Raw genomic sequence first — 27,045 nt, forward strand, 5'->3', positions numbered from 1 at the left:
TTGGATTCTTTTTATTTCTTTTTCTTCTCTAATTGTCATACTAGAACTTCCAAAACTATGTTGAATAATAGTGGTGACAGTGGACACCCTTGTCTTGTTCCTGATCTTGGAGGGAATGCTTTTAGTTTTTCACCATTGGAAATAATGTTTGCTTTGGGCTTATCATATATGGCCTTTACTACATTGAGGTTCCTTCTATGCCCATTTTTTGAAGCGTTTGTTACCATAAATGGGTGCTGAATTTTGTCAAAGGCTTTTTCTGCATCTATTGAGAGGATCATATGGTTTATATCTTTCAGTTTGTTAATATAGTATATCACATTGATTGATTTGCATATATTGAAGAATCCTTGCATCCCTGGAATAAACCTGACTTGATCATGGTGTATGAGCTTTTTAACATGTTGTTGAATTATGTTTGCTAAAATTTCGTTGGGGATTTTTGCATCTATATTCGTCAGTAATATTTGCCTGTAATTTTCTTCATTTGTGTTGTCTTTGCCTGGTTTTGGTATCAGGGTGATGGGGGCCTCATAGAATGAGTTTGGAAGTGTTCCTTCCTCTGCAGTTTTTTGGAAGAGTTTCAGAAAAATAGGCATTAGCTTTTCTCTAAACGTTTTACAGATGTCCCCTGTGAAGTCATCTGGTCCTGTGCTTTTTTTTTTTAGATTTTAAGATTAATTTCTTTTTATTTATTTATTTTGTAAATATAAATTTATTTCTTTTTATTGGAGGTTAATTACAATATTGTATTGGTTTTGCCATACATCAACATGAATCTGCCACAACTATACACGTGTTCCCCATCCTGAACCCCCCTCCCGTGCTTTTGTTTTTGAGGAAATTTTTAATCACTGTTTGGATTTCAGTGTTTATAATTGGGTGGTTCATAATTTCTATTTCTTCCTGGTTCAGTCTTGGGAGGTTGAACTTTTCTAAGGATCTGTCCATTTCCTCTAGGTTGTCCATTTTGTTAGTATACAGTTGCTCATAATATTCTTTTATGATCCTTTGTATTCTGTGTTGTCTGTTTTAACCTCTCCTTTTTCATTTCTAATTTTGTTGATTTGACTTTTCTCCCTCTTTTTTCTTGATGCTTCTGGCTAGTGGTTTGTCAATTTTGTTTATCTTCTCAAAGAACCAGATTTTAGTTTTATTAATCTTTGCTAGTATTTCCTTCATTTCTTTTTCATTATTTCTGCCCTGAAATTTATGATTTATTTCCTTCTGCTGACATTGGGGGTTTTTTGTTCTTCTTTTTCCAGCTGCTTTAGATGTAGAATTAGGTTGTCTATTTGATGCTTTTCTTGTTTCTTGAGGTAGGATTGTATTGCTATAAACTTCCCTTTTAGAGTTGCTTTTGCTGAATCCCATAGATTTTGGGTCCTTGTGTTTTCATTGTCATTTGTTTCTAAGAATCTTGATTTCCCTTCTTATTTCTTCAATAACCTCTATGTTATTTAGTAATGTGCTGTTTAATCTCTATGAGTTTGTTTTTTGCAGTTTTTTTTTCCTATAGTTGATATCTAGTCTTACAGCATTGCAATCAGAGAAAATACTTGGTACAATTTCAGTTTTCTTAAATTTGCTGAGTCTTGATTTGTGGCCCAAGATGTGGTCTATCCTGGTTCCGTGTACACTTGAGAGCATATTCTTCTGCATTTGGATGGAAAGTCCTGAATATATCAGTTAGGTCCATTTGAACTAATGTTTTGTTTAAGGTTTGTGTTTCCTTATTGATTCTCTGTTTTGATTATGTGTCCTTGGGTATAAGTGGGATGTTAAAGTCCCCTACTATTATTGTGTTACTATCGATTGTCCCTCTTTTTCAGCCGTTGTTTTTTTTTAAATATTCTCCCAGCCCTTTACTCTCCTCCTCCTGGGACCCTGCGATGCACATTCTGATCATCAGGTCAGGGCCTTGTCAGGAAATGTTTTATTACAGAATCAGTCTTCTTACTAGTTATAGGTCTATTCACATTGTCTTATTTCTTTGTGGTTTAGTGTTGGAAGGTTTTGTGTTTCTAGGAATTTGTATATTTCATCTGGGTTATCCAGTTTGTTGGTACAAGGGTAGTACTTTCTTGAAATGAAAGTTAAAGTCGCACAGTCATGTCTGACTCTTTGTGACCCCATAGACTATACAGTCCATGGAATTCTCCAGGCCAGAATACTGGAGTGAGTAGCCTTTCCCTTCTCCAGGGGATTTTCCCAAACCAGGGATCAAACCCAGGTCTCCCACATTGCAGATGGATTCTTTACCAGCTGAGCCACAAGGGAAGCCCATGTACTTTCTTAGAATTCTTTTTACTTATGCAGAATCAGTATTAATGTCTCCATTTTCATTTCTGATTTTACTACTTTGAGTCTTTATTTTCTTAGTCCATGTAGGCAAAAGTTTGTCAATTTTGTTGATCTTTTTGAATAACCAACTGTTGGTTTCATTAATTTTCTCTATTATTTTTCTATTCTCTACTTTATATCTGCTCTGATGCTTATTTTATTTTCTCTGCTAGTTTTGGAGTTTAGTTTGTTCTTTTCCTAATTTCTTGAGTTGTAAACATAAATTGTTTATTTTAGATCTGTCTTATTTATTAATGTAAGTTTTTATAGCTATAAATTTCCCCTTCAGTGACCCTTCCACTGACTGCATCCTATGAATTTTGGTGTATTGTGTTTTTGTTTTCATTCATCTCTAGTTATTTTATAATTTCTCTTGTGATTTCTTCTTTGATTTTTTTGCTTAATTTCCATAATTTTGTGAATTTTCTTGTTTTCTTTATGTTTTTGATTTTTAACTTTATCCTGCTGTGGTCAGAGAAGATACTTTGTATGATATCTCTCTTTTAAAGTCTGTTGAGTCTTTTGTGGCCTAACTTATGGTCAGTCCTAGAAAATGTCTTGTGTGCACCTGACAAAAACATATGTGTTGTTGTTGGGTGAACTATTCTGTATATATCTGTTAGATCCCATGGTTTATTGTGCTACTTAAGTTCTGTATTTCCTTACTTATTTTCTGTCTGGTTGTTCTGTTCATATGAGAAGAGTATTGTAGAGCTATATATTTCTCCTTCAATTTCCTCAGTTCTTGCTTCATGTATTTTTGATAGTCTGCCAGATGCATACGTGATTATAATTGTTATATCTTCTTGCTATGGTGAATCTTTTATTAATATACAATCATTGAATTTTTTATTATTTCCATAGTTTAGCCTTTTCCAGAATGCTGTATAGTTGGAATCATACAGTTTGAAAACTTTTCAGACAGACTTCTTTCACTTATGTAGCTATACACATCTAAGGTTCCTCCATGTTTATTTTATGGCTTGCTAGCTCATTTCTTTTTAGCTGGCTTGATTTTTTAAAAATTGGACTCAGGTGCTCCCCAATGTCATGATCAATACACAAGTTTATGATTTCTGGCATGTGAATTGTTCATGGACGGTACAGAGACCTTTCCTCTCCCCCATGGAGCCAGATGCAGACCTTATCCATGAGTGTGAGGATGGGGTCAGAGCTCCGCATCCCCTCTGCTGGGGGGTGACAGGTGGGAGAGGAGTCCTGCTGTGGTCACCCTGGCTCACTCAAGGTCTTCTGACAGCTGTCCCTCGACAAGGAGCTCATCGACTTTGGCAGCTACACAGTGGGTGAGACTGCAATCCGGACCATCACGCTGACCAACACTGGGGGCTTGGGCACCAAGTTCAGATTTCTTCTGGCATCAGAGACTTGTGAGATGGACACCTCCCAGTCGGCCCTAAAATTAGTGAGTATGCTGCTGCTCCTGGCCAGTGCTGTGGCTGCTCAGCCGAGGGCAACACGTGGTATCTCCCGCCCCAAGATACAGTCCCATGAGTGTGAAGTGGGCCATGAGTCAAAGGAGCCTGTTGATGTGAGTGGGACAAGGAGGGGTGGCAGGACAGCCTCCAGTCCATCTGGAAGTGCTCGAACTCTATAGGGAGCACACCTTGGCCGCCAGACACTGTCCCCTGTCATGTGTGTTGGCAAGGCAGTGGACAAGCGTTCTCAGAGTGGGGGCATCCCAGACCCCTTAGGCTGAAAAGCTCAGCAAACCCTGTCCCGCACCCACATCTCTCTCAAAAGTATGAGGGAGGCCCTGATCCTCTCATGGGAAGGCTGTGCACGTGCTGCCAAGGAAACAGAAACAGGAGGGACCCCATCCATGGAGACAACTTCCAAAACAGCCAGTGGACAGGGAAGGGGTGTGGTGGTCATTTGGGGGTGAGCACAGAGAAAGTTTGCCTCAAAATACATGTCTAAGTTAGTTGAAACTTTACTATATGAAGCACTTAGTCTGTTTTCTCTGCTGCATTAAGGGGTTTCAGCAAAGGTCCTGGAAGGGTCTCCCCTGGAGAGGGAGAGGGCAGAGGTACCCTGAACAGCAACATGGGCTAGCTGCTGCAACAGAGGTTGGGACCAGGGTGTGAACCCAGAGCATGGGATAATGAAGGAAGAGGGAGTACAGGAGCCAGGTTTATGGAGGGAGGACAAGCACCCAGGCCCTCAGGCTCTCCACAGGCACTGGCTCTGTGTCTCAGTGGATGTCTGAGCAGCTGGACGACAGCTCCACCAGGGCAATGCCCTGCATGTCCCCCATGGACCCTGAGTCACACGCAGCCGGCACTCAGTCAGTCTGTTCCTGAGCCCAGGGGAGAGGCCTGCGGGTCAGTGGTCTCTGGGAAAGAAGCAGAGATGAAGCCAGCCTACTCTCAGCCTGCAGGGGTCTGGGCCAAAGCCAGGAGAGCTCTGGGCTGGAGCCTGGGGGGGCCCAAGATCACAGTGGAGAGCAGCAGGTGTCCTGGAGGAATTCGGCCCCATGCCTGTGTGCAGTCTCTAGGAGGGGGCTGAGGAGGAAATTAACTGTGTTAGAGGAGGCCCTGAGCCCCAGGCAAGCTCAGCACAGGTCAATGGAGAGCTGCCAAGGGGGTCATGCAGGAGCCCATGGTCCCCAGCCCAGATCATGGCCGGGCTCTCAGCATGGCACCTCGGGGATGGCGGATCTGGACAGCTAATGGGAAAGGCAAATGGACTGCACTAAAGGTATTATGTTCTCTTTTCAGAGTAGTATCTTCACGTATGAAGACAAAGGTTTTTATGATAAATTCACCACCAGTTTTTCTGAGCATCAGATGGAGGGCAATGAGTCATCCCCTACAGATGTACCAAGCCAGAAGGAGTCTGGAAAGCTGGACGTGAAGGAGCAGGAGGAGGGGCACCCCATCGGTGAGCTGGGCCCATGGCCTGCGCTCAGCCTACAGCCCTGGGCTCCTTGGCACAGGGGCCCCGAGTCCCAGCCGTGTGATGGGCAGAGAGGCAGCACTCAGCATGCAGCCCTGGGCCCCTCAGCACAGAAGGCCCCGAGTTCCAGCCATGTGACAGGCAGAGGGGCTGCAGGTTGGGTCAAAGGGCCCCAGAGGACAGATTCCAGGAGCCACTTAGAGCACGTCCACACAGACAAGGCCAAACAACTGTGAAAACAGGCTGGGGGGGGGGGGGGGGTACTGTGTTACCTTTCCAGGACTTGGCAGCCCCCTCTCCCCCTACCACACCAGCGTGGCCCCCCATCCTCCCCCGCTACCCCACCCGGCCCAGCCCTCACACAGCTTTCTACCATTTTCTCCTCTTAATACAAACCTCTTGAGTCCACTTTCAGCTCCTCCTGCCTTGAAACAAAGCCTCAGATGGTCCACTTCTCAGCCTCCCCACGCATCTCTGCTGTCCTGTCTCAGACATGCTGCTCTTAGGCCATTTTGAGCAACTCAGGACCTTCTCCCACCCAGGCCTCCCACTCCAGAAGCCACAGTGTCCACTGAGTCCACCCAAGAAACCCCTGGCCTGGGACCACACATGGCATTGAAGTTGGGGGTTCCTGAGTTCCCAAGGCCCCCCTGCAGGAGATGGCCATGGGAGCTGTGAGAGTGGAAACATCCATGTGACCCTGGGGCCACAGTGACAGCCTCTTTGCCAACGAGCCAGGCAGTCTACCTGCACTGACCTTATGGCCCTGTGACCCCTGTCCTGGCACAGAAGGTCAGGATACCCTGCCCAGGCCTGGGGCACAACCCCACTCCACTCATCCTCCTGGGTCGGGGGAAGGGTAGGGGCCCTGCCTGGGTCAAGGTGCCCCCATGAGGGCCCTCACCAGCCCTGGAGACAGGTGGGGGCCAGCATGTGATATTGTCAGGATGAGCCATCTGTTCAGGAGGGCTGGGGTGGCCTCCACAAACTCCAGGACAGCACTTGGTCTGGGAGAGGGAGGGGCCCTGGTGCCCGAGCTCTCCTGGCCTGGCCAGCCTCACCTGTGAACCCCCTTCTATTCCAGAGTCAGAGGGCGTGACCTTGACCACCATCATGACTATACCTGCCAATGAGGAACAGATGGAGTTCTCGCTGGGAGAGGTCAGCAAGGCCCGCATTCCTCCAGCCCTGGGGTGGCCTGTCCATCTGATGAGAGCTGGATGAGACTAGTCTGGTCACCGGACTTACAGCCTCTGGGTGATTAGCTATCTCAGCCCATATCTGGCCACCCCATCCCCAACTGGGCTAGGTCAGACCCAGAGCCAAAGAGGCATGCCTGGGTGCCCCTGTCCAGTTGAGCGCAGAGGAGACTTCCATGTGGGGCCTCACTAGCCAGAGTGGCAGGGGTGGGGGTGGGGTCCATGTGTGTGTGCACATGTGTCCATGTGGTACATGTGTGTGTCCATGTGTGTGTGTCCACATGTGTGCATGTGTGTGCATCCATGTGTGTCCACATGTGTGTGCAAAGACTGGGTCATCAGGAGAGCAAGTGCACACATGGCTGCTGCCACCTCCCACCCACACAGTGACCGGCCATGGTGAGGCCATGGGAGGTACTTTGACCAGAATGTGAAGGCTGACCAGCCTTCCGCCTCTCTTCCTTGCAGACAACAGAGGGGGACATAGGCCCCTTCAGCTCCATCAAGGTGCCCGTCATCTTCACCCCGATTGTCCCGGGAACGGTCCAGAACAGTTTCAAGGTCGTGTTTAAGAATCAGCAGTGCCCAACTGTGAGTACCATGCTGCTCCCCAGGCATGGGGTCCCGCCCTCCACCTTCCATCCACCCAACCACGTGGGGCCTGTATTATAGAAAAACCAAAAGGAAATTTTAGGCCAACCCAATATTTTGGATATTAATCTCTTATCAGTCATATCATTTGCAAAGATTTTTTCCTATTCAGTAGGTTGTCTTTTAAATTTTGTCAATAGTTTCTTTTGCTGTGCAATAGCTTTTATGTTTCATTAAGTCCCATTTGTTTGTTTTTGCTTTTGTTTCCTTTGCCTTTGGACACAAATCCAAAACATTATTGCTACAGTTTATGGCAAAGAGTGTCCTGCCTATGTTTTCTTCCAGGAGTTTAATGGTTTCTGGTCTTATATTTAGGAATTTAGTCCATTTTGACTTTATTTTTGATGTGGTGTTAGAGAATGTTCTAATTGCACTCTTTTACTTGTAGCTGTCCAGTTTTCCCAGCACCATTTATTAAAGAGACTGTCTTTTCTCCATTGTATGTTCTTTTCTCCTTTGTCATAAATTAGGTAACCATAGGTACATGAGTTTATTTCTGGGCTCTCTATCCTGTTCCATTGTTCTGTGTGCCTGTTTTTTGCACCAGTACCATGCAGTTTTGATGACTATAGCTTTGCAGTATAGTCTGGAGTCAGAAAGGGTGAATCCTCCAGCTCCGTTCCTCTCTTTCAAGGTGCTTTGGCATCCCTCCATGTTCCTTCCTCTTGTCCACCTTCCCTGTGACCCAGTCTTTGACCGGTTCTCCTTACATGCCTCACAGAGGGCTCTGTACAACTGCCTTATTGTTTGATGCATGAGGGTTTGTGGTTGTTTTCTAATAGTAAACTATGCCTTCCGCCAGAACCAAACAGACCTCTTCCCCCCTGCTGCTCAGACACCTCTAACAACAGCTGCTCCCACGATAACGATGGAGCCACCCTGCTCTCCTCTGCTTCCCCTTAGCCTCATTTCCCTGTGTCCCCTCCCATAGCCATCCTTTTTTAATGACTCTGTATGTCTTTTAAGGAGCCAGGTTTTGTCTATGGATCCAACTAATGCTGTCTGGCTTTATAGGGAGACTCCAGTGTGTTCACAGCATAATACTGACACACTTAATCTCCAGAATATACAAGCAGCTCATGCAGCTCAATACCAGAAAAATGAACAACCCAATCAAAAAGTGGGCAAAAGAGCTAAACAGACATTTCTCAAAAAATTGAAAGCATTACCTCTAAAATCAGGAACAAGACAAGAGTGCCCACTCTCACCACTGTTACTACAACTGACAAAGAATTAATCTCCAAAACACTGACACACTTTGTTTTACTTCTTCCATTAGTTGTATTGATTATTTATTTTATGATATTATTTCCTCACTTTCAATTTTCTTGTTTTGATTGGTTTAATCAAGTTGCTACCTATTCCTTTTCTTCCTGTTATTTGGAAATTCCACTTTCCATTCCATGAACAGTCCCCTCCACTTTCAGCCCCCAAATCCCACATGACTTTCTACTTCTTAAATGGAAGAGGAAAACCCTCCAGGACAGACTGTGCCCAGCAGGACACTCGGCCAGCACTTCCTTATGACTGAAATACAGTGTGACATTGTGTCCCTCTTACTGACCCTCTTTCTTGGCCTTCCAGTTTCACCGGAATTTTTAGATTCTCCTCTGAACCTGCTGCCACTGCTTTAGGAGTTCTGACCTGACACCATGGTCCATGTTTCTGGGCAGGTGATCTCTTTCCAGCTGTGACCACTTGATGCATCTGTGCTCACTGCACTGTCCTCTCCTCACCGCTTCGGGAGTCTTTGCTCTGCCATGATTCCTATTCAGCAGCCAGAGATTTGAGACAAGACACTCATTTGTTTGTAACAGAAACCCCAAGGAATGGGCCGTGCCCTACAGTACCCCATAGTGTTCCATAACACTCACACTACCCACTGTCAGTAGTATCAGTTGGAGTTCCACAGAGCCTCAGAGAACCCTACAGGACCCCATGGAGCCCCCTGGTATCCTACGGGACCCCACAGAGCCCCTGCTCTGTGACGGGAAGGAACAAAGGCCAGTGCTGGGTAACCAACCACTCAAGAGAGAACAGCCTGGCCGGGTCTGTGACTTTGAATCAGGCATGTGCCAGCCCATGGGGGCCCTGCTTAGTGAGGCAGGCAGTGAACACCTTGACTGCTCCTCACCCACTGACCTCTCCCAACCAGAATCGGGGACACACACGCAGCCAATGTGCAGCTCTCGGCCTCCTTGGGTGAGCAGGGATCTGGGGTCCCCGTCCTGCCTGCCTGTTTTCCTGAGACCAGGCCCCTTATGACAGGTCTGGAATCTGCCAGCCTTCAGCCCCTTCCCATCCAGGGGTCTGGGGGCACTGCTGCCATCTCCCCATGAGGACGGCCCCCCTTCCATGTCCAAGCCTCTCTTTCCCACCCTGCTGGCTCTGCTGTAGATGGGGGCTTCCTTGCCCCCCTTCACGGACGTCTGAACTCCGAGGCCTGGGTCTTTCTTTGCCCTCATTTGTCACGTGTCACCTCCTGAGTCCATCTGCTCGCCTGGAGCTGATTCAGGCGCTGGCAAGACCGGCCTCTCTGTGACCTGCCTCACCCTTTAGCCAGGATGCTGCTCGGGGCCTCCAAGCCTCTCAGCCACTGCCCCAGCCGACCCCACTGCCTCTGACAGATGAGGTTGCCTTTGTCCTCAAACCCTCTCCCGACTGCCCCAGCAGCTCCATCTCCCTGGACCTGCTTTCTGTTTATTCTGTCCGGTCTGTCTCTGGCTCTGGAAATGGGCTGTGTGTTTCGGCGACCCAGTGGCCTTGGATCTGGTCCAGCTGTGTTCTGAGGTCACAGTCCTGCAGGTGGTAGGAAGGAAGGCCCCCTCACCCAGTCTTGTGGATTGGTGGTCCCTGGTGCTACCCTGGGGGAGCTGCTGTGCACACACTCAACCTGGCAGGACACCCACAAAGCCCAGCTCTGAGACCAGGACTCGGGGTCTGACTTCAGGGAAAAGCACCTCTGTGTCTGGGCCCTTGAGAGACCTGAGCTTCCATCTGTGTTGGCCATGTGCACAGCCTGTGTGACACACGATTCTGTAGCAAAAGGGTTTTTCTAAACTGCTAAAAATGTGGATATTTAGGAAGCTGCGTGACACGTTTGTGAAAACCCATCGTACGAGTCTACCTTCTCATGTTTAAAAATTTTGAAAATAAACAGGATTATTTAAATTATATGATGTGGGGACCTCCCTGGTGGTCCAGTGGTTAAGAATCCACCTTCCAATGCAGGAAATGTGGGGTTTGATCCTTGATCAGGGAATTAAAATCTCACATGCCTCGTGGCCAAAAAAAAAAAAACCAAAACATAAAACAGAAGCAATATTGTACCAAATCCAATAAAGACTTTTTTAAAAAATTATATGACATGAAGGACTTCCCTGGTTAGGAAGTTCAGTGGCTAGGTTCAGTGGTTAGGATGCTGAGCTCTCACTGCCAATGTTCAGTTCCTGGTCAGGGAACTAAGATCCCACATGCCTCAAAGCACCACCAAAAAATAAATAGAGCTCTGTGTATTAAAAAAAAAAAAAAAAAAAAAAAGATCTAATGTGAAAACTGCCATAGATCTCAAAAACATGGCCAGTGTAATTTTTTAAATATTTATTTGGCTGCAACAGGTCTTAACTGTGGCATGTGAGATCTAGTTCTCTGACCAGGGATCCAACCCAGATCCCCCACATTGGGAGTGCATAGTCTTGCCACTGGACCACCAGGGAAGTCCCATTGGCCAGTTTAATTATTAACCTTCCAATACTTGTAAGAGCTGTGGCTTCCCAGGTGGCGGTAGTGGTAAAGAACCCACCTGCCAATGCAGGAGATGCAAGAGACAGGTTCTATCCCTGGGTTCAGAAGATCCCCTGGGAAAGAGCATGGCAGACCATTCCAGTATTCTTGCCTGGAGAAAATCCCATAGACAAAGGAGCCTGGCGGGCTACAGTCCTTGGGGTCGCACAGAGTCAGACACAACTGGGCATGCGGTACTTGTAAGAATTACAGACCATGCTCTGAGCTCTGTGTTAGCGCTCACAAGCACCGCCTGCTCTGCTGATGAACATGCGTGTTGTTGGATTTTTGTATTCAAATTCAGTTATATTTCAAAGTCATCGGCGTGGCTATCGACGTGCCTGTCTGGGTGCCGAAGCCCAACGTGGACCTGAAGATCTGCATGTACGACCGGCTGTACCAGGACTCGATCCTCGTCCACACACGGTGAGCCCTGGCTGGGTGAGATTTGAGACCTCAAGGTGGGGGTCTCCAGGGGTTTCCCTGAGAGCCCACTGGAACCCCAGGGCCATCATAGGATGGAAGCCCGAGGGTCAGCGTCAGACAGAGGCTAACAGGTGCTGGGCTGCTGGCCTTGAAAACAGAAGAGGGGCCATGAACCAAGGGACATGGCATCTCCAGAAACGGAAAAGCCAGGAGAGCGTTCTCTGTGGAGCCTCCGGGGGAACCAGCCCTGCCTGCAGCTGGGTTTCAGCTGTGGGACATGGTGTCTGGACCTGACTTCCAGGACCACAAGGATAAATTGGTGTCATCACCCCTGTCTGTGGGGGGTCAGCACCCTGCACGCCAGGTCAGGCCCCTCACAGGCACAGACAGGAGAGGGGGCTGGTCCTCTGAAGGAACATGGGTGGAGTTCCAAGAAAAGAAGCATGTTTCATGCACAGAGCTTTGCAAGGGTGTCCAGACACCATGGTTGTCATTTTTTTTTTTACTCTCCTTATTTTTTTTTAAACTGAAGTTCAATTAAGTGGAAAAAAGAGGCAAACCCAACAGTTAGAGCTTAGTGGATCTTCACTAAACAAATATACCGGTGTACTTGGCCGGCTGCTGCACCCAGGGTCCTGCTTCTCTCTGGAGGTGGGGGCAATGCCAGCCTGGGTGCAATTGGGCTGGTACCTGCCAGCTGCTGGGTCCCCAGATGTCAGTGCTGCAAACATCGGGGAACCTGCTTTTCCCAGGGGCTGGGGTCTCAGAGCAGGGTTCAGACGGATTGTTCAGGAAACCAGGGTTTAATAGGGTCTGGTCAGTTTACCTTGATGCAAAGTGTGTCCACCCCTGGGGTGGGTGGGGGGACATGGAGCACAGGAGCTGTGCTTTCTCAGCCTGTCCCCTGAGGCACACACTCGACCTCTTAGGTTTGTTGAATGATTTTAGAATTCAATGTTATTACCAGTTTTATGGGTACAGGGGTAGCAAGGGAGTGAGTTCACAAAGACCCTAGTTGTAGTTGCCTGAGGGGAGCCCAGCCACAGCAGAAACCAGGGTGGGAGGGCCCAGTCTGAACACCTTGCATGGTAGGGGACATCCAGTGCTGGGTGACACTGGGGCCAGAGGTCAAAGTTGAGAGAAGAGAGACCTTCCTTTGTGATCTCAGGAGCCCACGGGTCACTCAGGATCCCGATCGGCCCTGGGTTGCCCATGCAGAGGTACTGTGAGAATCATCCCAGACAGTTAAGGAGACACCGGGAGGCCTGAGAGGCTCTGGACCATGGCCCAGGATCCCTGATGGCCTGGGGGTGGTCTCCTCAACAGGCCTGGGGCAGCTCACCCACCACCTCTCTTTCTGGAGACTGGAGAGCAGGTGGGGAGGGGGTGTCCTGACTGGGCTGTGGCCTGGGGGCTGGCTAGGATGGGACAACCCACGTGGTTGACTGGGAGCACACCTGGCTTTCTCCGGCTGGTCCTGAGTTGAAAGCAAGGACAAAAGTTGGGGAAGTTGCCTTCACTGACCAAGGCCTGGCCACCTGGGGCCTCCCGAGAGTCCTGCAAGAGAGCCTGTGCCTGAGCGGGGAAGGGCAGAACTCTAGGAGGAACAGGGTCCCCTCTCCTGACCCCCGGCCTGTGAGGCGCTTCCCAGAAAACACTCAGGTTCTGAGAACCGACTGGGGTAACTTTCAGTTGTGATGTTTTTATTTGTAAGGATTCCTCAGCCAATATCATTTCAGGAAAACCTGCCCCTGTGAGCAGGGCTCTGAAGCCACTCCGACAGTGGGGGTGGAGGGTGGGGGCTGTACCCAGCAGGGCTGTGCCTGGAGGGGGTGTGCCGGGCCCTGTGGGGTAAGGACTGACCTCAAGTCGCTGTCCCACCCTCCCTTGGATGCTGCAGGTCGAAGGCCGCCTTGCGCCTAAAGTTTGAGGTGTGCAAGGAGCTGCGGGGCCACATGGAGCTCCTGCCTGAGACTGGCTACATCCAGGCGCTGTCGTCCTACTCAGTGCAGCTCAAGTTCCTGCCCAGGTGATGGGCCCAGCGGGGGTCCGCTCCTCCTGGGTGGAGGGGGTCCTGAGTCACAGCAGGAAGCCAGCCCCAGGCTCCTGTATTTCTGACCTTGTGTGTACCCCGTGGCTCTAGCACCCTTTCAGCTGAGCCTTTTGTCATTTCTCAAATATAAAGAAGAAAAGAACATTCAAGTGCCCCGTGTCTCTTGCAGACACTCCCTCCCAGAAGATGCAGGGAAGTATTTTGACAAGGAGACCAGGGTTCTGGAGGCCCCGATGACTATCTGGGTGGCTGACCAGGTCTGTGTGGGGCTCATCTGGATGCTGGGCACCCTGGGGGAGCAGAGCTGTTCTGGCCTGGCTCTTGGAGCCCATCCTCACTGGCCCCCGGTCTTGCCCGAACAGCCCCTGCACAGGGGAGACAAAGGCAGGGGCTTGTGCATCAGAGAGGCCCCAGTGCTGTCCTGGGAGGGCGGGGCTGTCCCTGGGGCACCCAGACTCTCACGTTCGTACAGTCCAGACCCAGGTGTCCAGGGTGTGCACATCCTCGGTACCATGTCATCATGTGAGCTCACAATGCAGCGACATGCAGATGCACTGATGCACATGTGTGTGCACATGTACCCTCCTGCCCCCTGCCCACCTGTGCTGCCTGTGCCATGCTGAGGCCAACAGGAAGCAGGTGTGTCCGTGAAAGGTGCAGAGTCAGCCACCAGCTCACAGCAGGACTGGTGCTCTTCTCAGTTTTGGAGACACTTCCCTAACTGACCACAATGACCGAATGGCCCTGCCCTCTGCACTTCAGATCAAACCCTTGGGGTTTACCGTCCATGCTGTAGTCACCACCTCGGACCTGGAGCTCAGCCCCGCAGGGCTGGACTTTGGCTACTGTACCATCTACGAGGCCATCAGGACCCAAATCAGCCTCTGCAATCATTCCCTCCTGCCCCAGGAGTTTGGGTTCGTCGGACTCCCCAAGGTGCCTCGCTCATGTGGTCAGAGTGGGAGGTACTGGGCAGTGAGGGACGAGGGGCTGCTACCCTGAGTCCTGGTGCCTGGCCAGGCCTCACCCACCTGCAGACTCCACGCTCACTCCCAGGCACCTCAGCTGGGGTCTCTGACTGTCCCCACCTCACCCTGCCCCTCTCAAGCTCTCTCCACCTGCTGCATGCACAGCACCCAGAGTTCTCTCCCCTCCCCCCCTTCCTAAGACTCTGGTCTGCCTGGCCCTGCAGGGCAGCCAAGAGAGGCCCAGGCCTGGCTTCCCTCAGTCCTCCGGGCTGCCCCACCAGAGACCCATTGTCTACCCCCATGTATGCAGACACATTCACATACTCACCTATGCTCACATGCATGCACACACATTCATATAATCACATACACCTGTGCTCACATGCATGTACACACTCATACACACACTCATACACCTGTACTCACATGCCTGTACTCAAATGCATGCACACAAACTCATATACTCACATACACCTGTGCTCACATGCATGTATACACATACACCTCTGCTCACAGGCACACACACTCACATACACCTGTGCTCACATGCATGTATGCACTCATACACACACTCATACATGTGTGCTCACATGCACACACACTCATACACTCACACCTGTGTTGACATACGTGTACAGACAATACACACCATCATACACCTGTGCTCACATGCATGCACACACACTCATACACACAGACACACACAGCTGTGCTCACATGAATACACACATTCACATACATACCTGTGCTCACATGCGTGCAGACACACACAAACACACCACCCTTTCACATGCACTCACTTGTACACATGATCACATACACAGAGACAGACTCACACCCGTGTAACACATTTACATACATGTCACCAGACACACATTCATTTGTGCTCTGCCACACGCCCGTCCATGTTGCTCCCGTGGCACTCCCCAACAGGTCACCTCATTTTTCCTTTCCTATCCATGATCTTCCTCTTGCCAGTTTGTGGACATCCAGCCCAACGACGGGTTCGGGACAATCCTGCCACTGGAAACGCTACAGCTCGATGTGATCTTTCAGCCCACCAAGGCCAAGGAGTACAACTTCGAGCTCATCTGCAAGTCAGAGATTAACCGGTGAGCCTGACAGGAGGGGCGCGTGCAGGGCCCGGGCAGCCAGCTGGGAATGGCAGCCCCTGGCTAGCCAGGCTGACTGCAGGGCTGGGCGGCAGTGCCAATCTCAGAAAGCTCCGACCTAGGTCCACACACCTGGATCCAGGCCTACCTTGCAGGCGTGTGAGATGTGCACATGTGTGCATGCACCTGTGAGCGTGCGTGAGCGTGCAGAGCATCCCCTGGGCACAAGCCCCACCCGCCCTCATGTACTGTGTGATGGGCTGGTCCCCGGCCTCCGTGTCCACCCTGAGAACTGGGGCTGAGAAGGCAGGGGGCAAGGGGAAATGGACTGGATGACAGGGTCTGGCACGAGGGCCAGCTCTTGCTGATTCTCAGTCGCCTCCTGGTGCCAGGCCAACCCCTCGTGGAGCCGGCCCACCTGCCCCCTCCTTCCCTTCCTCTCCTGTCTGCTCTTTGGTCCTGGCTGGGGGGCTGGCAGCCCTGGGGCATGGGGTGGAGGGAGGGTTAGCACCCTCCGGCCAGGTGGGTGGGTGAGGGGAAGTTGGAAGGGGTCTACAGGTGGTGATTTTAAGGAGCCAGTGCAGAGCGAAAACCCCTGGAGGAAACCCAGGCACAGGCTCTGCGCAGCTGCGGCCCCCACCACCCTCCCTTCCCCTCGGCTCTAGTGACCCACCCTGGGCTGGGCCCCTCCTGGGCTTGTTCACAACTCTTTCAGCCTCTGGAAAATAGCCCCATGAGAAAGGCGCATTGCAAAGTAATCTCAATGCCCAGAATGGGCTCCAGCCTATGGCAGAAGCTCCTTAGATGTCTGTCGATTGAATGAGCATTTAATTTTCTTCAAGAACTATCTACAAATAAATTGAAATTTCCAAAAGCTTATCCAAGAGCCACCTTGGAAATGCTAGCAGTGGTTAAACTGTGAGGCCTCAGGGAATAAAGCAGTGTTCGGTAGTCCAGAGAGACCCAGTGGCACACACACCCCCACCCCACTGCCCCCCACAGAGCATGGCTGCCCATGGGCTCCCAGACCTGAGAGCTGGGCCCGTGCCCAGCACCACCGCCTGAGCACCAGCCACAAACATGACCCCGTCCTGACTCCTTACCTCCAGTCTCACAGCTAAGTCGTCAGTAAGGCCTGTTGGCTCTACCCTGAAGACTGAGCTGAATCGCCCCACCCCCCCACCTGGATGCCAGGGCTCCAAAGCCCACGTTCTGCCTCCCCTCCCCCACGGTCCCCGCCACGGCCCCCAACCCCTGGAGACGTGTCCGTGCAGCCCACCTGCGAAGGACACTGAGTTTGGCACAGGTCCCCAGCAGGTTTCTGTGTGAGCCCAAGTTCTCATCACCCATGGCTTAGTGTCTAGGAGGGGCCTTGCCAGGTCACAGCGTCAGTTTCTTTTCAATTTTATGTTCTCCCCCATAACGTCCGGGTGTCTGGCTGCTGCACCCCTTCCAGCTGTGGGTAATGTCAGGTTTCCTTGTCTGCTGGATGGAGAGGCATCCTGAGAGGTGTGTGACAGTGTCATACTAACTCGTGTTTCCAACAACTGAGAGCTTGGAGCTTATTTGCCATCCATGTATCTTTTTAGTGAAAAGTATTTTCCGGTCTTTTGTCTATTTTTTAAAATCGGGGTTTTTATGGAGTTTTGAGTGTTATTTATATACTCTGATAGAAGTTTCTTGTCAGATTTGCAAAAAATTTCCCCAGTCTCTGGCATGTTTCAATCTCTTCACACTGTCTTCTCGTAAAGCAAAATTTTTTGAGTAACTGAGAAAGAAGTACAGCAAGGCTGTATATTTTCACCCTGTTTATTTAACTTATATGCAGAGTTCAGTTGAGTTTGTCTGTTGCCCCTTCTCCTCCTGTCTTCAATCTTTCCCAACATCAGGCTCTTTTCCAGTGAGTCAGTTCTTCGCATCAGGTGCCCAAAGTATTGGAACTTCAGCTTCAGCATCAGTCCATCCAATGAATATTCAGGACTGATTTCCTTTAGGATTGACTGGTTTGATCTTATACATCATGCAAAATGCTGGACTGGATGAAGCACAAGCTGGAATCAAGATTGCCTGGATATGCAGATGACACCACCCTTATGGCAGAAAGCGAAAAGGAACTAAAGAGCCTCTTGATGAAGGTGAAAGAGCAGAGTGAAAAAGCTGGCTTAAAGCTCATCATTCAAAACACAAAGATGATGGCATCTGGTCCCATCACTTCATGGCAAATAGATGCAAAAACAATGGAAACACTGGCAGACTTTATCTTCTTGGGCTCCAAAATCACTGAAGATGATGACTGCAGCCACACAATTAAAAGACGCTTGCTTCTTGGAAGAGAAGCTATGACAAACCTAGACAACATATTAAAAAGTAGAGACATTACTTTGCCGACAAAAGTCCATATAGTCAAAGCTATGGCTTTTCCAGTAGCCATGTGAGAGTTGGATGTAAAGAAGGCTGAACGCCAAAGAATTGATGCTTTTGAGCTGTGGTGTTGGAGAAGACTCTTGAGAGTCCCTTGGACTGCAAGGAGATAAAACCAGTCAATCCCAAAGAAAATCAGTCCTGAATATTCATTGGAAAGACTGATGCTGAAGCTAAAGCTCCAATACTTCGGCCACCTGATGTGAAGAGCCAACTCACTGGAAAAGACCTTGATGCTGGGAAAAACTGAGGGAAAGAGGAGAAGGGGGCAACAGAGGATGAGAGGGTTGGATGGCATCACTGACTCAATGGAAATGAGTTTGAGCAAACTCCGGGAAATGATAAAGGACAGGGAAGCCTGGCATGCTGCAGTCCGTGGGGTTGTAAAGAGTTGGACATGACTGACTGACTGAACAACAAGTCCTCTTTATCAACTTTTTGTTTTTGGATCTTGAGTTTGGTATCATATCTAAGAATTTTTTTCCCTAACCTAAAGTCACAAAGGTTTCTTCTAAAAATTTTACAAATTTACATCCTACTTGTGCATTTATGTTTTACTTTGATGAATCATTGCATCAGGTGTGAGATACAGCGTGAAGCTGAAGGGCTTCCAGTCACTCCAGCGGCATAACTTAAGACAGTAGCAGAGGGCAGAGCCCACCCCCTCACACTGGGGACACTCTGCACAGCCTTTACACCTGAAAGTCTATTTACCTGAAAAAACCTTTTCTTTCCTGAGTACCTAATACTAACACATTAGCGTATCCACTCTCTTCTGGAATAAAATGTGTCTGTACAAGTCTGATGGCAACCCAGTACTTAAGGGACCTACTTCTTCATAGAAAAATCAAGGGAATTCCAGAAAAACATCTACTTCTGCTTCATTGACTAAAGCCTTTGACTGTGTGGATCACATCAAACTGTGGAAAATTCTTAAAGAGATAAGAAGACCAGACCACCTTACTTGCCTCCTAAGAAACCTGTATGCAAGTCAAGAAGTAACAGAACCAGACATGGAATAATGGACTGGTTCAAAATTAGGAAAGGAGTACATCAAGGCTGTATATTGCCACCCTGCTCATGCAGAGTACATCATTCAAAATGCCAGGCTGGATGAAGCTCAAGCTGGAATCAAGATTGCCAGGAGAAATATCAGTAATCTCAGATATCCAGATGACACCACCCTAATGTTAGAAAACAAAGAGAGACTAAAGAGCCTCTTGATGAAAGTGAAAGAGGAGCGTGAAAAAGCTGGCTTGAAATTCAACATTCAAAACACTAAGATCATGGCATTCAGTCCCATCACTTCATGGCAAATAGAGGGGGAAAAATGGAAACAGTGACAGATTTCATTTTTCTTGGGCTTCAAAATCATTGTGGATAGTGATTGCAGCCATGAAATTAAAAGATGTTTGCTCCTTGGGAGAAAAGCTATGACAAACCTAGACAGCCTAGTAAAAAGCAGAAATATCACTTTGTCGACAAAGGTCCCTGTCGTCAAAGCTCTGATTTTTCCAGTGGTCAGGTATGGATATGAGACTTGGAATGTAAAAAAGACTGAGCACTGAAGAATTGATGCTTTTGAACTATGGTGCTGGATAAGACTCTAGAGAGTCCTTTGGATATTAAGGAGGTCAAACTAATCAACCCTAAAGGAAATCAATCCTGAATGTTCATTGGAAGGACTGATGCTGAAGCTGAAGCTCCAATCCTTTGGCCACCTGATGCGAAGAACCGACTCATTGGAAAAGACCCTGATGCTGGGAAAGATTGAAGGCAAGAGGAGAAGGGGCAACAGATGATGAGATGGTTGGATGGCATCATCGACTCAATGGATGTGAGTTTGAGCAAACTCTGGGTGATGGTGAAGGACAAGGAAGCCTGGTCTGCTGCAGTCCTTGGGGCTGTAAAGAGTCAGACATGACTGTGTGACTGAACAACAACTTCTTATCTAAAATCCAGTAATTTTATAAGAACACACTTTGTGTTGGTTGTTATCAATTGATTTTCTCAGGTACATGGTGCTTTTCAGATCTTTTTTTTTTTTTTTTTTATTTCAGGAACACTTCCTTGAATTTCCTGGAGAAGGAAATGGCAACCCACTCCAGTATTCTTGCCTGGAGAATCCCATGAACAGAGGAGCCTGGCAGGCTACAGTCCATGGGGTTGCAGAGTCGGGCATGACTGAGCGACTTCACTTTCAGTTTCCTTGAATTTTAGTCCTTAAAACATTTGCTTTATTCTTGTCTTTCGGTTTTCCTCCTGGGAGCCTCCTGAAATAAATATAATGACTTGTCTTTGCTTTGTTCACTTTTGCCACTTTTTCTTGATCCTTTTCATCATTTTTAAAATATGATTTCTTTATTTATTTGGGTGCACCAGGTCTTGTTGTGAAATCCGGAGTCTCAAACACACCTCAGAGGACACTCAGGACAGTGGAGTATGGTTTATTACGCCAGCAGGTCCAAGGGGAATCAGTTCCCAACAAGTGCCCTGATGTTTCTGAGAGGCCCAGTTTTATTACCCCCCATCCACCACATGACTGGTTACATGTTAGCAACCTCTTTGTTGTATATGACTGAGTTTTACAACAAGTATGTGCTAGGAGAACAAACAATTAAGGTTAAAGTGGGGGGAGACAATGAGTATGGATCAAGGGGGAATATCTACATGGTTAACCTAATAGGACCACAACTATAAACTCTGTTTGCCATCTGTAGGGAAGGAAGTCTCCAGGAGACCTGGTTTTCATTAGCAACAGTTTCCTCACTCCTGGGCAGGCTTCAGGCCCAGGTTACATCCTATCTTTAAGATGCATGAGAAGCTTCAAGATGGAGTCTCTCCTGCTTTACTCACTCTGGCCCAAATATCCTTAGTTGTGGTATGTAGGATCTTCAATCTTCGTTGTGGCACACACGATCTTTAGTTGCGGCATGTGGAACCTGGGCCGCCTGCACTGGGAGCCTGAGGTCTTATCCACTGGACCACCAAGGAAATCCCTCATCATTTTTTTAGATATTTCCACTCTTATCTCTTCTTCCTCTTAAAGAATTATCTTCCTGGTTTCTTTATTCATGGTTCCCTTCTGAGTTTCTAAATTTCTTTTATTTGTAATTCTTTCCTGAGTCGTTTGTGGGTTTTTTGTTTTGGCCACGCCACACAGTCTGTGGGATCTTAGCCCCCCAAGCAGGGATCCAACTCTTCCACAGTGGAAGCGCAGAGCCCTGACCACCGGACTGCCAGGGAAGTCCCCTTTCCTAAACTTTAATCCCTCACTTCTGACTTCTTGTGATTCTGATCTGTTTTTTCATATGTTGTATTATTTTCTCAAGTCTGTTAAGCTCACTTTGAATGATCACATTGCAGTTTTCAATTCTCTTATGGGCACATCTCTCTGGCATGTTTTACTGTCTATATAAATTTTATTTATTCTGTTCCCTTTTTCTCTTTTAACAGCTTTATTTGTGGTTTGATCTGGCTCCTTTCCCACTGCTCATTTTTGCAAATGGTAGCTTCTCCTCAGCTTTGAGAGCCCAGTTCACACTTCCCTCCTTCATGGCTCTGGGGTGCCCTCTTCAGTATGTTGGGGTCAGTGACTTCCTTAGGGCCACCTCCTCTAAGCCCTCCCTTCTGTTTTCAAAGGATCCCAGAACTAGCTTGCTGTACCCTCCACCCACAATAGCGGCTCTTACATTTTTATCATGTTTGCCTCCGGTTTCCCTTTGTTACAGAAATAGATCATCTGCTTGCAGCAAGCGACATGCAGACCCCTCCCTCCCCAGAGCCTCCCACTGCCAGAATCTGCAGGGTCCTTCTGAATTCTGGGTGTCTGACTTTCACTTCCTATTGGCATATTTATTGTTTGTATGTATTCCTGGGGCTTCCCTGGTGACTCAGACAGTAAAGAATCTGCCTGCATGCAGGAGACCTAAATTTATGTAAATGCAGGGTGACCAGCCAGGTCAGGATGTCCAGGAAAGAGGGGTTCTCAGGATGTGGGACTTCAGCACTAACACCAAGGGAGCCTCAGGTAGCTGGGGCGGGGGGGTGGCAGCGTGACACCCCACATCGGTCACATGAGTGGTGTCAGAATCCACATAGCAATCTACATCTTGCTTCTGCTTTTCCCTCCAACTCTATGGGAGTACCTGAACCACATGAACACATCTAAGGATGTTCATGGACATGTTAAGTTGGAGGGCTTGTGAACCAGCAAAAGTAATGCTTAGCAGGAAGTTTCTAGCTCCAAATGCATATAAAGAAGAGGACAGAGTGTGCAAAATCAATCATTTAACCTTCTGTTTCAAGAACTGGGAAGAAAGCACAGCAAATTAAACCCAAAGAAAGTAGAAGGAAAGAATGTAATAAAGATAACAACAGTGTAAATCAGTGAAATAAATCAAATATCCAAAAGAGAAAACAATAAAACTAAAAGTCTGTTCTAGAAATTAGTAAATTCATTACTCTTAGCAAGACCAATCAAGGTTTGTTTTTTTTTAAAGAGAGGGAAAAAAAACACAAATTGCTAATCTCAGGTATGAAAGGGGACACATCAAAGATCCTACAAACATCAGAAAAATGTAAAAAAAATGTTATGAACAACTTTACACCAGTAAATGTGACAGTTTGGGTATAATGGGCAATTTTCTAAAAAACAAAAACTTACCAAAACTGACATGGAGAAAAAGGGAAACTCTGAATAGTCTAATAATTGAGAGGGAAATCAAATGCAAAGTTTAAATACTCTTATAGAAACTTCCAGTTATCATAACTAGTAGGGATGTCCCTTCATGATCACAACCTTGTCATGGCAACGGGCTTGCGTAACCCAGTGAAGCTGTGAGCCATGCCTTGCAGGGCCACCCAAGACACATCAAAGTGAAGAGTTCTGACAAATGTGGTCCACCAGAGGTGGGAATGGCAAGCCACTCCAGTATTCTTGCCATGAAAACCCCATGAACAGTATGCAAAGGCAAAAAATATGACGCCAGAAGATGAGCCCCCCACATTCAAAGATGTGCAATATACTACTGGGGAAGAGCAGAGAAACAGCTCCAGAAAGAGAGAAGCAGCTGAGCCAAAGTGGAAATGACACTCATCTGTGGCTGTATCTAGTGGTGAAAGTAAAGTTGGATGCTGTAAATAACAATATTGCATAGGAACCTAGAATGTTTGGTCCATGAATCAAGGTAAGTTGGATGTGGTCAAGCAGGAGATGGCAAGAATGAACATCAACACCTTAGGAATCAGTGAAATAAAATGGATAGGAATGGACAAATTTAATTCTAAGACCACTATATCTACTACTGTGGGCAAGAATCCCTTAGAAGAAATGGAGTAGCCCTCATAGTCAACAAGAGTCTAAAATACAGTACTTGGGTGTAACCTCAAAAAGGACAGAATGATCTCGGTTCGTTTCCAAAGCAAACCATTCAACATCACAGTAATCCAAGTCTATGCCTCAAACACTGATGCCAAAGAAGTTGACCAGTTCTGTGAAGCCCTCCAAGACCTTCTAAAACTAACACACACTGAAAAGAGGTCCTTTTCATCACAGGAGATTGGAAAAGTAGCAAGTCAAGAGATACCTGGAGCAACGGGCAAGTTTGGCCTTAGAGTACAAAATGAAGCAGGAAAAAGGCTAACAGAATTTTGTCAAGAGAACACACTGGTAATAGGAAGCACCCTTTTCCAACAATACAAGTGACGTCTCTACACATGGATATCATCAGATGGTCAATACCAAAATAAGATTGATTATATTCTTTTCAGCCGAAGATAGAGAAGCTGTATACAATCAGCAAAAACAAGGCCTGGAGCTGACTGTGGCTCAATCAGTTCAATTCAGTTCAGTTGTGTCTGTCTCTTTTCGACCCTATGGACTGCAGCACTCCAGGCTTCCCTGTCTATCACCAACTCCCAGAGCTTACTCAAACTCATGTCCATCGAGTCGGTGAGGCCATCCAACCATCTCATCCTCTGTTGTCTCCTCCTCCTGCCTTCAGTCTTTCCCAGCATCAGGGTCTTTTCCAAAATGAGTCAGTTCTTTGCATCACGTGGCCAAAGTATTGGAGATTCAGCTTCAGCATCAGTCCTTCCAAATATTCAGAACTGATTTCCTTTAGGACAGATTGGTTTGATCTCCTTGCAGTCCAAGGGACTCTCAAGACTCTTCATTACAGTTGAAAAGCATCAATTCTTCAGTGCTCAGCTTTCTTTATGGTCCAACTCTCACATCCATACATGACTACTGGAAAAAAAACAGCTTTGACTAGCTCAGATCATCAGCTCCTTATTGCAAAATTCAGGCTTAAAAATTGAAGAAAGTAGGGAAAGCCACTAGTCCATTCAGGTATGACCTAAATCAAATCCCTTATGTTTATAGAGTGGAAGTGACAAATAGTTTTCATGGATTAGATCTGGTAGACACCGTGCCTGAAGAACTATGGACAGAGGTTTGTGACACTGCACAGGCGGCAGTGACCAAAACCATCCAAAAGAAAAAGACATGCAAGAAGGCTAAGTGGTTGTCTGAGGAGGCTTTACAGATAGCTGAGAAAATAAGAGAAGCGAAAGGCAAAGTAGAAAGTGAAAGATATACCCAACTGAATGCAGAGTTCCAAAGCATAGCAAGGAGAGATAAGGCCTTCTTAAATGAACAATGCAAAGAAATAGAGAAAAACAATAGAATGGGAAAGACTAGAGATCTCTTCAAGAAAATTGGAGATATCAAGGGCACATTTCTTGCAAGGATGAGCACAACAAGGGACAGAAACGGTAAGGACCTAACAGAAGCAGAAGATATTAAGAAGAGGTAGCAAGAATACACAGAAGAATCATACAAAAAAGGCCCTAATGACCTGGATTACCATGATGATGTGGTCACCTAGAGCTGGACATCATGAAGTGTAAAGTCAAGTTGGCCTTAGGAAGCATTACTATAAACAAAGCTGGTGGAGGTGATGGAATTCCAGCTGAGCTATTTCAAATCCTAAATGATGATGCTGTTAAAGTGCTGCACTCAATATATCAGCAAATTTGGAAAACTCAGCAGTGGCCACCAGACTGAAAAGGTCAGTTTTCATTCCAACCCCAAAGAAGAGCAATGCCGAAGAATGTTCAAACAACCATATCATTGCACTCATTTCTTATGTTCATAAGGTTATGCTCAAAATCCATCAAGCTAGGCTTCAGCAGTATGTGAATCAAGAACTTCTGGATGTGCAAGCTGAATTTAGAAAAGGCAAAGGAACCAGAGATCAAATTGCCAGCATTCATTGGATCATAGAGAAAGCAAGGGAATTCCAGGAAAACATCTACTTCTTCTTCATTGACTTTGTGTGGATCACAATAAACTGGAAAATTCTTAAAGACATGGGAATGCCAGACTGCCTTACCTGTCTCCTGAGAAACCTGTATGTGGCTCAAGAAGAAACAGAACCAGACGTAGAACAATTGAATGGTTCAAAATTGGGAAAATTGAGTATGTCAAGGGTGTATATTGTCACTCTGTTTATTTAACCTGTATGCAGAGTACATCATGCAAAATGCTGGGCTGCACAACTCAGAAGCTGGAATCAAGATTGCCAGGAGAAATATCAACAATCTCAGATGTCCAGATGATACCACTGTAACGACAGAAAGTGAAGAGGAACTAAAGAGCCTCTTGATGAAAGTGAAAGAGAATGAAAAAGCTGTCTTGTAACTCAACATTAAAAAAACTAAGATCATGTCATCTGGTCCTATCACTCATGGCAAATAGAAGGGGGGAAGTAGAAGCAGTGACAGGTTTTCTTGAGTTCCCAAATCACTGAAGACAGTGACTGCAGCCATGAAATTAAAAGATGCTTGCTTGCTCCTTGGAAGAAAAACTATGACTAACCTAGACAGCATAGTAAAAAGCAGAGACATCATTTTGCCAATTAAGTTCCATATAGTCAAAGCTCTGATATTCCCAGTAGTCATGTGCAGATGTGAGAGCTGGACCATAAAGAATGCTGAGCATAAAAGAATTGATGCTTTTCAACTGTCATGCTGGGGAAGCCTCTTGAGAGTTCCTTGGACAGCAAAGAGATCAAACCAATCAATCCTAAAGGAAATCTACCCTGAATGTTCATTGGAAGGACTGATACTGAAGCTGAAGCTCCAATTCTTTGGCAACCCAACTCACTGGAAAAGACCCTGATGCTGGGAAAGATTGAAGGCAAAAGGAGAAGGGGGCGGGAGAGGATAGTTACATAGCATTACTGACTCAATGGACAGGAATTTGAGCAAACTCCAGGAGATAGTGGAGGACAGAGGAGCTTGGCGTGCTGCAGTCCATGGGGTCACAAAGCGTCAGACATGACTTAGCAACTGAACAACAACAAACAACTAAGGATGTAATGTTCAACGTGCTAAATATAATTAACCCTGCTTGTATGTTATACAGGAAAGGTAAGAGAGTAAATCCTAAGTATTCTCATCACAAAGGAAAAAAATAATTATTTCTTTAATTTTGTATCTATGTGACATGATGGATTTTCACTAAACTTGCTGTGAATATCATTTCACAGTATATATGTCAAATCATTTTGCTGTACACCTCAAACTAATGCAGAGCTGTGTGTCAATTACATCTCAATAAATCTGGAAGAAAACAAAATAAATAGGCAAAAAATGTAAACGTGACAAAAAGGAAACAAAAATTGGCAATAAATATATTTTAAATGAAAAAATTAAAACAAAGCTTAAGAGCTTCCCACAATGAAAATTGCAGACGACTTCACTAATGAGTTCTTCCAAACATTTAAAGAAAAAATGACGCCAATCTTAAACAGATCTAGAGAACAGGAGAAGCAGGGAAACCTCACTACCCTTGGCCCATTGATGCTGCTGCCGATGGGGGTAGTTTTGATGATGATGATGGTGATGATATGATGGTGATGGTGGTGATGATGATGGTGGTAGTGGTGATGGTGATGATGGTGGAGATGGTGATGATGGTGGTGGTGAAAGTGATGGTGGTGATGTTGATAATGATGGTGGTGGTGGTGATGATGATGATGATGGAGATGGTGATGATGATGGTGGTGAAAGTGATGGTGGTGATGGTGATAATGACATTCTGGAGGTTGAGCACATGCCCAGAGCAGGGCTGAGGCTCCTTGGAGCCTGGCCCTGGTAACTGGCAC

General features: G+C 47.0%; 1 protein-coding gene across 1 annotated transcript in view; it reads left to right on the forward strand.

The window, feature by feature from the left end:
* Positions 1-27,045, forward strand: part of CFAP74 (cilia and flagella associated protein 74) — a 56,953-nt gene that overhangs the window by 20,913 nt on the left and 8,995 nt on the right. The window contains exons 17-25 of the mRNA XM_052654089.1: positions 3,602-3,766; positions 5,082-5,244; positions 6,344-6,420; positions 6,927-7,049; positions 11,197-11,318; positions 13,219-13,347; positions 13,541-13,628; positions 14,134-14,307; positions 15,318-15,451. Of these exons, the coding sequence (XP_052510049.1) occupies positions 3,602-3,766; positions 5,082-5,244; positions 6,344-6,420; positions 6,927-7,049; positions 11,197-11,318; positions 13,219-13,347; positions 13,541-13,628; positions 14,134-14,307; positions 15,318-15,451 (1,175 nt within the window). The remainder of the gene's footprint in view (positions 1-3,601; positions 3,767-5,081; positions 5,245-6,343; positions 6,421-6,926; positions 7,050-11,196; positions 11,319-13,218; positions 13,348-13,540; positions 13,629-14,133; positions 14,308-15,317; positions 15,452-27,045) is intronic.

This window comes from Budorcas taxicolor, chromosome 16 (genome assembly GCF_023091745.1).
Source record: "Budorcas taxicolor isolate Tak-1 chromosome 16, Takin1.1, whole genome shotgun sequence".
Taxonomy (NCBI): Eukaryota; Metazoa; Chordata; class Mammalia; order Artiodactyla; family Bovidae; genus Budorcas; species Budorcas taxicolor.